This window comes from Chrysoperla carnea, chromosome X, assembly GCF_905475395.1.
Source record: "Chrysoperla carnea chromosome X, inChrCarn1.1, whole genome shotgun sequence".
NCBI classification, from domain to species: Eukaryota; Metazoa; Arthropoda; class Insecta; order Neuroptera; family Chrysopidae; genus Chrysoperla; species Chrysoperla carnea.
In genome coordinates, this window is record NC_058342.1 from 18,477,090 (window position 1) to 18,490,761 (window position 13,672).

The 13,672-nt window shown below is 31.5% G+C and overlaps 1 protein-coding gene across 1 annotated transcript; it reads right to left on the reverse strand.

The window, feature by feature from the left end:
* Nucleotides 1–1,451: 1,451 nt before the first annotated feature.
* Nucleotides 1,452–13,046, reverse strand: LOC123302255 (ubiquitin carboxyl-terminal hydrolase 8-like). Its single transcript, XM_044885112.1, has 13 exons — nucleotides 12,879–13,046; nucleotides 10,902–11,152; nucleotides 9,329–9,433; nucleotides 8,688–8,853; nucleotides 7,448–7,604; nucleotides 7,242–7,383; nucleotides 7,025–7,158; nucleotides 5,948–6,007; nucleotides 5,683–5,721; nucleotides 5,366–5,398; nucleotides 4,177–4,431; nucleotides 3,512–3,742; nucleotides 1,452–2,241 (listed from the first exon to the last, which is right to left on the reverse strand). Exons 1-13 carry the CDS (start codon nucleotides 12,956–12,958, stop codon nucleotides 1,492–1,494), a joined length of 2,403 nt encoding a protein of 800 aa, XP_044741047.1. The 5' UTR covers nucleotides 12,959–13,046; the 3' UTR covers nucleotides 1,452–1,491.
* Between the last annotated feature and the right edge of the window lie 626 nt (nucleotides 13,047–13,672).

Sequence of the window (13,672 nt, forward strand, 5' to 3'; positions counted from 1 at the left end):
CTTAAATTAGTTAATCTTGGAAGTAGTCTGCAATGGCAGTCAAACTAACTGGGTTTTACTTAATATAGAAAAACATTCCTTAACCAGATCTATTTGAAAGTCCAGAGTTTCTAGAGTTTCATAAAATATCTTTTCTCTATTCCCGGACATTTTCAGAATCTCAAAATTCCAATTGACACTTGTGTTATCAAGTTATAAGACAGCTTATAATTTTTCTCCCTAGTGAAAAATTTTTTACGTTGCATGGTCTTTAAAGTAAGGAGCTGTCACAACCCACTCAAATTGAACCTTGTCAAGGAATTGAAGAATCTCTGGCATATTCAGGTTTTCAAGATTATCTTTGCCTGATCTTAATATTATTTGAAGGAGTAAAATCCATTCGCGATGTAACTTTGAGTTTGGGTATTTAGTCTAAATATTTCGTTAATTTAATAAATATCTACCTCAAATGAAAATAATCAAAAAACCTCACAACCTTAATTTCCATTACAAGATGGCTTCCTTTAGACTAACCACCAAAAAAAAATTGATATTGACGAATTTACAAGTACATTCTAGGATACAATGATCAAAATTCGTCAACATGTAACCTAAAGTTTGTAAAAAGAGTTTATGGACGGAAAAAGCCTAAAAATTAGATACCATTTACAAATTTACCTTCAAATAAATCAATTACATTCTAAAATAAATTATTTTTACCCAGAAAATAAAAATAATTCCAAAAATAGAGCAATTATCGGGTATAAATCAAAATATGGATAGAGAATGGCGGATTAAAATCACCTTTCATCGAAATGAGGTTAGTTCTCTATGCATCAAATAAAGTTAAATCAAATAAAAAATTACCGGGTCCTCTAAGTTGGCCGGTATATCGCACTGCTTCATCTTGTAAAATGAAACTTAAAAAAAATAGTAGAAGAAATACTACAACTAGATGAGCTCTATCATATCAAAAATTTAGTATGCTTTTCAAAGACACGGGTTATCGAAAAAATACATCAAAAGTAACAGTCCAATTTAGTACTCGAAGTCAAGGCATGTCGAAAAGACACGCCAAAAATATCGAAAAGCAACCCCAAAATATATGATTTAAGAAAAGATGTTCCGAAAACAAAATGGATGAACAAAATTTAGAGAAAAATCCAAAAGTTTTGAATTTACGTAGATTTAACCAAAATCTTTAATTACTAGGCCGTGCGCATGGAGTAAATGATATATACTCCCCATAGAAAATAATAAAAGAATCCCCAAAATATTACAATAAGACCACTTATTTCGATCGAAAATCATTTCAAACTTCCCACATCAAATTTTGGCCAAACAAAAATTACATAACTCGATTTAATAATCATAATATTAAAGGTATCCAAAAGAAATTCGAATTAAATCTGGAATGATTTTAGCTTAAAAAAAATATAAATAACTGAAATAAAAATTTAAAAAATCTGTCAAAATATAGAAAAAATTGATAAATATCAACAAAAAAAAAGTTTATACCGGAACCGGTGATATTTTGTAAAACAGCATATAAACATCTCGTGTAATACTTCGAATATGATTCAACAAAGATCCTAAAGTAGTAATCCGTGAATCATCAAACACGATCCAGTTATTATTCGATTCTACATCAATATACGACTTATAATGGCCACTATCCAGACTACCGCTGTGTATACAAATACCCAATAAGTCGTAATTTGCGACGGATGATACATTATTGACAACCGTTGGTAATACTAGCCGCATTGGGAACCCTAAACGATCCAACTTTTTATGATAACATCGTAATCCAGCTCCTTTAAATCGTTTCAAATGTATTGTCAAGTAATTCGGTGTTCGATAAATATTCGTTTGTTTTGTAACGGTTCCTTTAACGTTACAATTCTCACAACGGAAGTCATCAACTTCCTCTTCCCGATAATGTTCGTTGATGCATTCTTCTAGCGTATTCCCAACAATCTCCAATGTTAGACAACCGAATGGTGTGTATGTCGAACTGACATGATGGCATGCATGACAACGTACTCGAGTTTGAGATTGTCCAAAGAAATATTTGTTGATGAAACTTTGCAAGTGATTCATGTATTCGATAAATTTTATTTCTGGTTCACTAGCTTCTGGAGGTATGCTAATGCGATATGAGAGTTCTTCATGTAAATAATGTAGTAAGAACATGAAGAATTCATGACAATCTTCTTGAGTATTATTTGCAAAACGTGGATTTATTTTTCCTACAACAGCCTGAAATTTAAACAAAAAAATATTATTTTATAAATTCTCACGGAGAAATAAAAAAATTCGAGTTATAGATTTTAAATTCCGATTTTGCCTCAATTTTTGTATTATATAAATACGTATTTTGACTTCCAAGTAGTCATCATCAGTATGATTTAGGTAATTATAATTGCCCTTATTGTGTATGTTACTCGCTGCTAATTTGGTGACGTTCTACCATATATATATATAACATATAGATAGACATGCTTTTCAAGTATGTAACAAATTTCGAAGTCAGCCAATCAGATTCGATTAGTTAATTAATGTTTAGCCAATGAGAGTGATCCTTATAGGTCAATGATATTCGAATATTTTATCACCTAATTTTGACTTTTAAAATAAAAATTAAAAGTCAAAATTACAATTACAACCAACAAGTGAAAATAAACAATAGACTGAGTTAATTGTTGAAATACCTTGTATAGAAAGTGTTAAATATTAGAGCTTACATTTTTTTTATGAATTAGAAGAGAAAGTATTTGGTTTTCTAGAATTTTTTTTCTTTTTTCAAAATTATTTGACAAGATCACTAATTGAAGCTACTTGCAAATTTTTAACTGCCTATCTTTTATAGTTTTGGAAAAAATGGACTCCAAAGTTTTTTCTTAATTTTCTCACTCAATGGTAAACAGTGACATTTTTCGAAAAAATGTTTCAAACAAAAGTGGTTTATTTTTTTACAAGGAACACCTCTTTAGTTGATTATATGAACAACTATACCAAAATTTTGTTCGTAGCATCAATATTTTATCCCTTAGAATGGTTCAACTTTTGAGTTTATTTTGACTTAGAGTGTACATTTTCAGATGAAATACAATCCTTGAGATGGTTCTAGTGTTGGGTAAAATTCCGAAATGGCATAATGAGCGCTATCAGGGGAAAGAAAACCGAACTTTCTGATGGCTCTAGTTTTATAGATAAATAAATCCGAATTTTATGTTCGACTTCTGGAAGTAACAATGAATGCAAACGGATTTATAGATTATATAGTTCGTTGGGATCAGAATGCTGCGTGAATTATATTATATATCTTTCAGATAAGGTCTGCAGTGAAAAGCATTCAAATCTTCGACAGTTCCCTGTAATTGACGGTTACTAAAAATCTCTACGTATTTTCGACATTTCTTTTACAAGTTTGTAATTTTCTTAAAATAAAAATCCTAATCTTTAAATCTTCTCGATGTATTTCTAATTAAATTCTCTGAAATAGTTTAAAAAAAATAATGTCCCTTACCTTTAAACTCTTAGAACTAAGTGTTGAACACTCGCCCGACCAATATAATTTACACATTGCAGCCAATTCTTCAACAATTTTTCCCTGTGTTTTACTGGATCTATTCACATGCACTAAATATCCGCCATTGATCAAATAATCTCTAAACTCATGCAAATGAAACAATATTTGTAAAATTGAGTTGATATAGCAATAATTGCTGTTATTTTGCAAACCGGTACAACCAGGCATCTGCAAAAAAATAAAAATTATTGTATATATACATATGTATATATATATATATATATATAAGGAGATTTTTTGGGCGGAAAATCGATCTAGATAGTTTTTTTTTTTTATAGAAAATGCCGTTTTATCCGTGTTTTCAGGAAAAACCGAAACATTGACTGCAAAATATGACTCCCCCTGACATCTATTGGCGACGAAAGAAAGCGCATTACCGGGACATTCATATGGTATTTGTGTAGACATTTTAAATGGTTCTTATATTAGTCATACAATTTGTGCCTTTTTAACTCAAAAAATACCGAGTGAAGCTCGATCATCCAGGTACTATTTTTTAATGAAAATGGAGGGAAATAATTTTAAAAAGTATAGAAATAGAAAATTCAATACTTTTACTATTCCCAACGCTTTCATATTATCAACAGGAAAAGTTAACTTACCATATCACGAGTACGTTTTGTAGGTTCAAATCGGCTAACATCCAAATCAACTGATACTGGTCTTTCGGAAAATTTCGGCTTCTTTGATCGATCATATGATGGTAATTGTGGGGTTGTATTTGATCGTGTATTAATATTGTTATCATTCGATGATCGATTATCTGATAAAAATGTGTTCACATTCTTCTTACGACTTTCTTTTGTAATTACAGCAGCTGGAGGTTCAGGAGGTTCTATTGGAATATCCTTCGGTTTCTAAAATATAAACAGTTCAATTTTACGATATGTTAAAATAGCTAGAAATGTAAATATATGGACTGTAAGTTGCTTTCTTGTTAGCCCGGCAGTCCACATTTGAGTTTTTGTATTTATGTGGATCTTTACACTAAGAGGAATCAATTTTTTTGATTTGGATTCATACATCCCCGCTATAAATTTCTGTCCAAACTTTGATTCGTCTATTACGGTAGTGCGTGCACCAAGTCAATTTTAGATTTAATGTTGAAATTATTTGTACCTTATTTTCAACTTTGATGATTAATTTTATTATAACTTCATGAATGTAGACAAAAAAAATAATAAAATTTTTCGATATCTGCCTTGGTTTTCGAATTATCGAAAGCTAAACAATTAAACAAAATTTTCGATTCTTTGAAAATTACTCCAGTAATAGAAAAATTGTATTCTTACTTTTCATCTTGTATTGTCAAGTTAAAACATAATTCACCATCAAAATTGGAAAAATATATATTTTTTTAAATGTGTCCCCACAACTTTGCTCATACATCCCTAATTAGTCGGACCCAACGGGTTTTTTTGTTTTCAATAATTTATTAAGATTTTGAGTTTAATTTAAATATTTTATTTATTTATTTATTTTTTTTTTAATTTCCACCGATTGGTTTTGGTGAAATCTATGAAAACATTTCATCCATCTACTGTTTTACCAAAAAACCAACGTTAAATATGCCTAATTTTGAAGTCAATTGTTTGCTTATTTAAATGATAGAGCAACCCCTCTAAAATTTTTAGAATTGATTTAGACGTGGTCCAACTTCATATAAAAAAATCAAGCTCTTTATTTAAAATTGCCTTGGTGCTCGTACATCCTTAAAATGGAACACCAATTTATTTGCTACGAATTAACTGGCAAGAAGTCCATATATAATATATTGAATACAATTCTTACCTTGATGTTGTTTGCAGGTACATTCATAGGAGGCTAAAAAGGGAATAACCAAAGTTTTTAATCAAATTTTTACCAAAAATTCTAAGAATTGTCGGGAACTAAGAAGCCTTGCTGTGACAGACAAAATTTGAACAACCAGTTTTAAGCATCTATCTGTTATTTCGTTTGAAACGTGAAATCTTCTGATTGCTTAAGAGATTAAAATTTATACAAATTCTATCACGTTTTCCATTTGTTTACGATCTCCAAGGAGTCAAATTAATTGCCACAGCTAGGTTGCTTATAATGCGGGGACTCTAAAATATATTAAAACTTACCTTCGGTACAACCGCATTATCCTCAGCGTCGCTGTCTCCCTAAAATAAAACATAATTATATATATAAAAAATCTAAAGCTAAATACACACTAAGATCCTTTGTTGAGGAACACTGTACAGAAAGTATTACAAAAATTTTTCACAAATGTCTTGCAACAGTTCCGAGACTTTTTTTTTAATGTTTTGATGTAAAAATTGTATACTTTCTTTGAATAGTGTTCGTCGACATAGTGCCTTAATGCAACTTAGACACAAAACAACTTACAATAACCATATTTTGATATATTCTTGGCTCATTATTTGGTTCGTTCGAAAGGAATGTTGGCTAAAATAGAAATTGAAATATTTATTAACTTCTTTTTTTAAATAAATAAGGATAACAAACGGTTCCTTAGCAGCTAAGTTCTAACAAAAAACATGCATAATTTTAATTCAAATATTTTGGCAATGTGTTTAAATATTGTCAAAGTTGTGGAATCAAAGAAAACGTTCTAATTCATTCCTTATCTTAACGTACATCCAGCTCTTACCACCCCCTTTCGGGTCGTATCTTTACACGGATGGATCAAGTGCCGGAGATATATCTGGTGCGGGAGTTTAAGGACTTTGAGTAAAGAAATCGATTTCTTCTTGAGCAATGCGCGAAGTTTTTCAAGCAAAATTCTTCGGCCAATAGGTTACAGTGGGATACATAGCAGATTTTTCACAGATAGCTCAGATGGTTAGGCCGTACTTCTTTAGTCTATAAATGTTCGTGTAAAACTGTCATACTGATCTGGGTATCGGTCCACACGGGCATTAAGGGAATGAAGCAGCGGACTGCCATCGGCTGTTATCGGTTATAACTCACTAAAATAAAGTTTAGAAGAGTGGCGAGACTCTTGACAAGACCCTATCGGTTGAACTACCAAAATCATAACTTGAGGATCTCAGATGATCTCACTTATGATGGAGGACGATAAAAGCTCCATGCATATTCTTTATACCTACAGAAACCTGCAGGGAGTTCGGTATAGAATGTTTGGGTCCGAAACCTTGTACCCATAAATCCTAGGAGAAAATCCGACGGAGAAGGTGGGAAAGCACTAGATAAGACGCCTAGGTGCTAGCCTGCTAATTTAATTAAATAATTCCCAGTAATAACTTCAAGAAAATGGTTTATTTAGTCACTGTTTATGTAAGTAGCATCTAAAAATAATCGATTAAGTCGAAAATATTCGTCGCTATTCCAAGAAGACCAACAACAAGGATTATCTACCCGTCTTTTTTTATTAACCAAAGGACAACTGTCTATTTAAAATTGTCTTTTCTCATGTTCCCATAGTTTGTTTTTGATACTTACTTTTTTGCTACGATCAAAATCTGGAATTTGTTTAATTGGTGAACTGTCCATAGTAACTGGTGGTGCTATATTTACATTATTTACTGGTGGAGGTGGCAACGTATCCATATCCAAATTGGGATATTCAATAGCATCTACAAAAAATTTATTTGAAATCTCAATCACATGGGAGTTCTTAACTTTTGGTTTAAAACGATTTTGGATTTTGGAACCTTACCCAAAAGTGCAGTACTATTTTCCACTTGTTTAAATGAACTAGTTATTGCCGCTGTACAATATGTTGGATATTTGAAACCAAAATTCATGTAGCCACCTTCAAGGATAATTGGTTTATGATAATAAGTCGTATTTGGATCCCACTAAAATATATATTCGTTTATTAATTTAATCAAATTATTAGTATTTTATTAAATTTAAACATACCTTGGTAATACTATCATGAAGAGTGGTAACGGCTGGTGTTAAAGCTTCTGGTGTATCTGAAGTTCCCATCAAGATAATGAAATTATATGTTGCCCGATTTATCCATTTTTCTTTACTATCTTCAGTCAAAATTGATTCTAACCTTGCTGGGGATATTCTATAAAAGAAATTATTTATAATTAACTAACTCAGCAAAATACACTGAACTATAAAAATCGACATATTTCAGTAGCGCCGTAGCTACGGAATTGGTAGGGGCATTAATGATTTGGAGCTCCGACCTAAATAATTTAGACAATTGCTACTATTGGATTTTAACGCTAAGATATGCGCACCACGAATAAAAAAAAAAAGTAAACCATACTTGATTTTTTCATTGAATAAAAAGACAAAAGATAGCTAGAAAGCTACATTTCATTTTATCATTTAATGTGCTGTGCCAAATTTACTCCCTTTTATAATTGGGATAATTTTTCTACTTTTTTTATATAAACTTTATATTTTGAGTTATTATCTAAATTTTTTTCGTACAAATCCATGAAATTAAGTAGACAAACGGTTAAAATCGCTAGTACCTTAACCCGCTCGGCTGCTTAGCCCATTAACCTCCTTTGTATGTGTATGGTATGCTTTTATATTTGTACTAGCTGCGCACTACTAAAATTATCAGTGTTTATATCTTGTCAATATTTGAGCTTTAACCCCTTACTCTACTATATTATGCATGTATTATATATATATCAACCTTCCTAGTGAATCACTCTATCGATACAGGACCTCCACTGTATTCCACCTCATACCATAAGAATAATAATTGATAAGGCAGGTGCCGCAATTGAGACTCTAATACTTAGATCAAAGGGTACTCTGTCCCCGCCTTGAAAACAGCCTGTCACCCGAGGCGAAACGTCATCGAGAAAGAAGTGCTATTTTAAGAAGATAAAGCTATAGGATTCTGTCGAGCCCAGGCGCCGCGAAATATCAAGAAGCAATCTCCGCCGGCATTGCTCTAAGGATTGATTGATCCAAGGTTTCGAGCCCAAACGCTCTATACCTGACCTTCTACACGTATTAATATCATGTATGGAGGTTCCATCGTCCTCCATATTTCCCTACAAGTAGGATCATGTGAGATCCTCAAGTTATGTAGGAGAAAGTTCAATCGATAGTGTCCTGTCAAGAATCTCCCCACCCACCCTTATTAACTGTATTTAAATCGTAAAAAATTTTATTATCTTACCCTTTTGGAACTTCGTTCATCGGTATATTCACATTTTTAATACTGTTATCATATAAATGACTTGCCGCATATTCTTCGGCTGATCTTGTGTCAAAAACAATATAATTGAATTTATTCTTTGTCAATTTTATACATTCTATTAATCGATCGATTCCAATCCAGTATACTAGAAAAATATCAGAAAAAATGGATTAAAATTTAATTTGGATAATTTAGCATATTTTCGCTATTAACGTAGTTTGGCCATTATAGTTAAGTTTGTAACAACATGCTCATATGTATACGTGCACTATTTGTAACAACAGTCATGTTAGTGTATATAATACTTAGACATAGTGTGTATACATATACTCAATAGACACATACAACTGTGAATTTATTTTAAAATGTTTTTTGTTTATCTTTTCAACAAATTGATAAAAAAAAAGATTTGTTTTGTTTTATTAAATATTAGTTTTTTAGATCATTCATTAAAACGGTTTTTAAAATATACACGAAACAATGTCTTTTGTCGGTCAATATTACTTATTTGTTAAACAAAAATTAGTTTAAGCAATATCCTACCGGGTTACCAACATACAGTTCATCAAATTCTTAAGAAAAGTGGTTTTACGGCCAAAATACTTTAATATTAAACTTACTATTATTTAAACAGATTGCTGGTGTATTTAAGAAATCATTAGTATCGCCCGACGATAAATCTTTCTCACAACCCATATCTTCGTCTGTTGGTACCGTTAAAACCTCTGAAATACCATAAAAATTAATTACTTGGCCAAATAATTATGGACAATTATGATTCCTTGGGCGACAAATTGAAAAAAAAAAAAAAAAAACAAAAAAAAAAAAAAAACAGGTTAAGTGCATATTGTAAGCACTTATACTTAAGGATTCGTTGCATATATTTAGTGGCAAAAATAAATGATTTCTCGTCAGGGGCATGGGCGCCACGAGGAGTAGGCAGGTCAGGGTAGTAGCCTTCTCCTGGAGCTGAATTTACCATTGATTTAGTTGATTAAGTATGTGTTTATGTCAAATTACTGTTGAATTTATGAAATTTTTAGTCCAAAAATATCTGATTTGATGTCCCTCTGGATTAAAATTTCCTGCTTTACCTTTTCTTATATCAAAAACTGGATATGCCCATTGTAAGGGGAATTTTCTGTTTATATAGGTGAGCACAGGACGACCGACACTCACTTGGCTCGATAATCGGGACTCAATAAAAACCTAAGGTGTTTCGATTACTAGGATTGTATGTAAAAATTTATTACAAATAAAATAATACGTTGCAAAAACCGCCTTATGTATTTAAAAAAGACTGTACACACAGCAAGACCGTACAAGTTTTTACGCATAACTTTGACAACAGCCTCTCAACTTTCAAGCTGTTTTGAAAAAATTGCTAAATACTAAGCCTGAACCTTCTCAAAGATAGCATAGGATTGCCGAATGTCCTTAAATGAGCTAGCGGAACAAATTACTATTCACTAGGCATGGATACCGGGCCACAGGGACAATCTAGAGAATTGTTATGAGCTTACTAGAAATGGTACAATGCTGTCGGACACACGCATCAATGAGCATCCGGAAGTTCCATTTGTGAAGTAAAAAGCTGCTCCTTAAAGAGGACATCTTTAAAAAGGCCGATTTTAGGTGGCAGGAACGTACTTGTGATACTACAAGATAGATATGGTCTGAGGATCATTTCAAAGATCTTATATCGCCTCTAAGAACCTCTATGAACAAAATTGTTGCGGTTATTTATTACAGGACACTGGTTAGGCGGCAGACACGCTGAACGCTTGGATTTGACAATGTATCACTACTATTGCAGGAGCTGTCACAGTGGAGAGGAAGAAGAAACGATGTTTCATCTGTCAGCACTATTCAGTTTTTGATATGAGAGTGACATGTAGATGGAGTCACTTGAGAGAGTCTTTCTTTGAAGACCTCTCCAACCTTAAGTCCATCGACGTCAACGCACTCCTGCTGTTCCTAAACAGTTCCAAATGGTTCATGGAGTAGCGGCCCTTTGTCTAAGTGTGTCCCACCCACCCCAGGACAGCCACTCTAACCTAACGCATGAACCTATAAGTTTTTTGATATTTTTAAAGGGTAATTTCGCTTAATTTAAGCAGATCGTAGGTCTTGTCGCCCAAGGACTAACAATTAATTTTATTTATTAATTGTTTATAAAAACTATGATTATACCTGTAGCTTTACCATGGGCTTTATAAATTTTAATTAACTCATCTCTCAAAATTTCCCATTTTTCCAAAACATAATTCGCTTCGCTTAAATCATTCTTAAAAGCGTTTTTATTTCTTTGATATTCTGGAGTTTTTAACACTATATTCATTAATGACATATACCGATAAAAATGTGAATACGCATCCTCTTTTGAATCACTTAACAAGTGTTTCTTTCCAATTTGTGATAAACTTTGCATAGCTTTTACAATCCTACAAAAGAAAAAATCAAAATTGTTGAATATAAGTGTTTTATTTTTTATAAATTAGATAAATATTTAAAACAAAAAACATTAGTGTAGAATAATTTTTTAAACCCGTATATATGAAATATATACCAGGGTATAACCGGCTAGTAGCCGAGCTTGTTAAGGAGGCTTAACTTGCTTTTACTACTGGCTGGGAAATTGCGGATTCGAATCCAAGCAGCGGCAGTGTGAACAAAAGTGTTAATGGGGCGGTAAATTGATCATACTGCCGTCGCTTGGATAAGAACGAAATAACCGACTCTACTAACATCATAAAATGAATTGTATATTCGGGTGTAGTTAAAGAAATAAATAAAGATTAAATATAATGATGTGAGTGGCCTGTTATGGACGTGATCTGAGAAACGGAGGTTAAATTCCATTATTATTATTATTATTATATCAGGGTATACTAATTTTAAGGTATACATATGTGATATACGCCAAGTTTGTAACGCTTAGAAATATTGATCCGTCTGTCCGTGATCACGATCACTCAAAAATGAAAAGAGATATGAAGCTGAAATTATTATAGCATGCTCAAAGTTTTAAGTGAATTTAATTTCGTAAATGAGCAACATAGGTCACTTGAGTCTTACCGTTAGAGATAGAACAAAAGTTTAAATGTAAAAAATGTTCCTTATAATAAAATTAACAACTTTTGTTTGAAATGTTTTTTTGTAAACAACACTATTTACCCATGAGGGCGAAAATTAGGACAAAACTTTGGTTCATTTTCTCCAAAACTATAAAAGATAGGGAGTTGAAAATTTTCAGGTAGCTTCAATTGGTCGTCTTGTAAAAGATTCTCGAAAAACAAGACAAAATTTTAGAAAATACTTTACAAAAATTTTCGAAAACCAAATAAATTGCGACCGAAAAGATTCCATATTTGTGTTTGTTACAAAACAAAAACAAAACAAACTCTTCGAAATTATTAACAATAATGCAAGCACTGGCATTAAACACTTTCTATACAAGGTATTTCAACAATTAACTTAATCAATTGTTTGTTTTCACTTGTTTTTCTTTCGAAAAACACTTTCTAGAAATTTTGTTTCGTTTTTTTTCGGAATTAAACAAAGGAATTTTTCTCTCAGAATAAGTCTCTTTCATTTTCAACAATATCTTATGTAGCACTGGAGAAAATGAAGCTGAAATTTTACGTCTTTACGGAAGAACAATAATATTTACGAAAAAATATTTCATTTAAAAGTTGTTTGTTTTTTATAAGAAACCTTTTTTGCATTTAAACCATTATTCTATATTACGATTTACAAGTTGAGTCCTTTGGACCCGTTTTCTATTTGGCCTATATTATCATCGACCTTTTACGTCCTGAATAAAATTTTCATCTCGGTATCGGTTTTTATTTTTGAGTTATCGTGCTCACGGACGCAAATACATATATTCGAAAATGGGCACTTAGATAAATTTATAAACAACTATACAAGATATAACGCGCATAACTGAGAATCCCGTTCATGTCATTATAACCGGTTTTGTCTATCAATAAACGGCAAACTCCCGTTGGGGATAAAATTATCATAGATTCGAAATTTTAAGGAACAAAATTAGCTTACAGGACTTTTAAAATGTTTCGACCATGAGTTAAACAAGGAGTGATTCGAAATCAAAGATTCATTCACAGTCTCCGAATTTGTTTTTGATTAAAAAAATTTTCCACTTACATTTTCGCCTTGTATTTACTCAAATCTTCAATCTGTATAGATTTTTCCAACTCTTCAATATTTTTATATTTTAATATCATTTTTGCGGCGATCTGTAATGAAGTATCGTACTTAACAACACTGGTTTTTTTAAATTAATTTATGTAAAAAATGTTAGATAATTTGATTATGTTTGCAAAATAAATATTTTTGTTTAAATTCTCCTTTTTTTTTTTTTTTAATATAAATATAAATGAATTCTTGGTATAAATTTTTTTATTTGATATTTATTTCATGTGTATACTTGTATAGTACATAACTAGATCTGACATTTTGACAGAAATTAATTCTTCAACCTTTTGGTTTTAAATCCCACAATATATACAATTATAATAGTATTTGTACTAGAGTGCTCAATTCTAGAATATGGTGATATGTTTATGCATGCATTGGCGTAGCTAGAGATTTTTTTTAGAGTAGTCATTAAGGCTGTCCACTAAAAAAATCTTTTTCTTTCGTGATCTTTTTATTCAAAGATTTCGTGGTCTTTTTATTCACCAAGACCAAAACAAATCAGAGAGAAACAGACTCTGTTTCTCTCGCGGAGTGCTGCCAATATCAATTTCTAGATTCCAATGAAAAAAAAGGGTTTACTTTGTTACCATTGATTCGATGTTTTATGAAAAACATCGATAGTATTCTTAGTGCCTATGGAAAAATAATCTTTTTTGGGATACAAAACTCCTGACCTATAATATACTTGATATTTTGAAATTAAAATAAATTTCTTAACATTAAAGCAACTCTTTACTCTT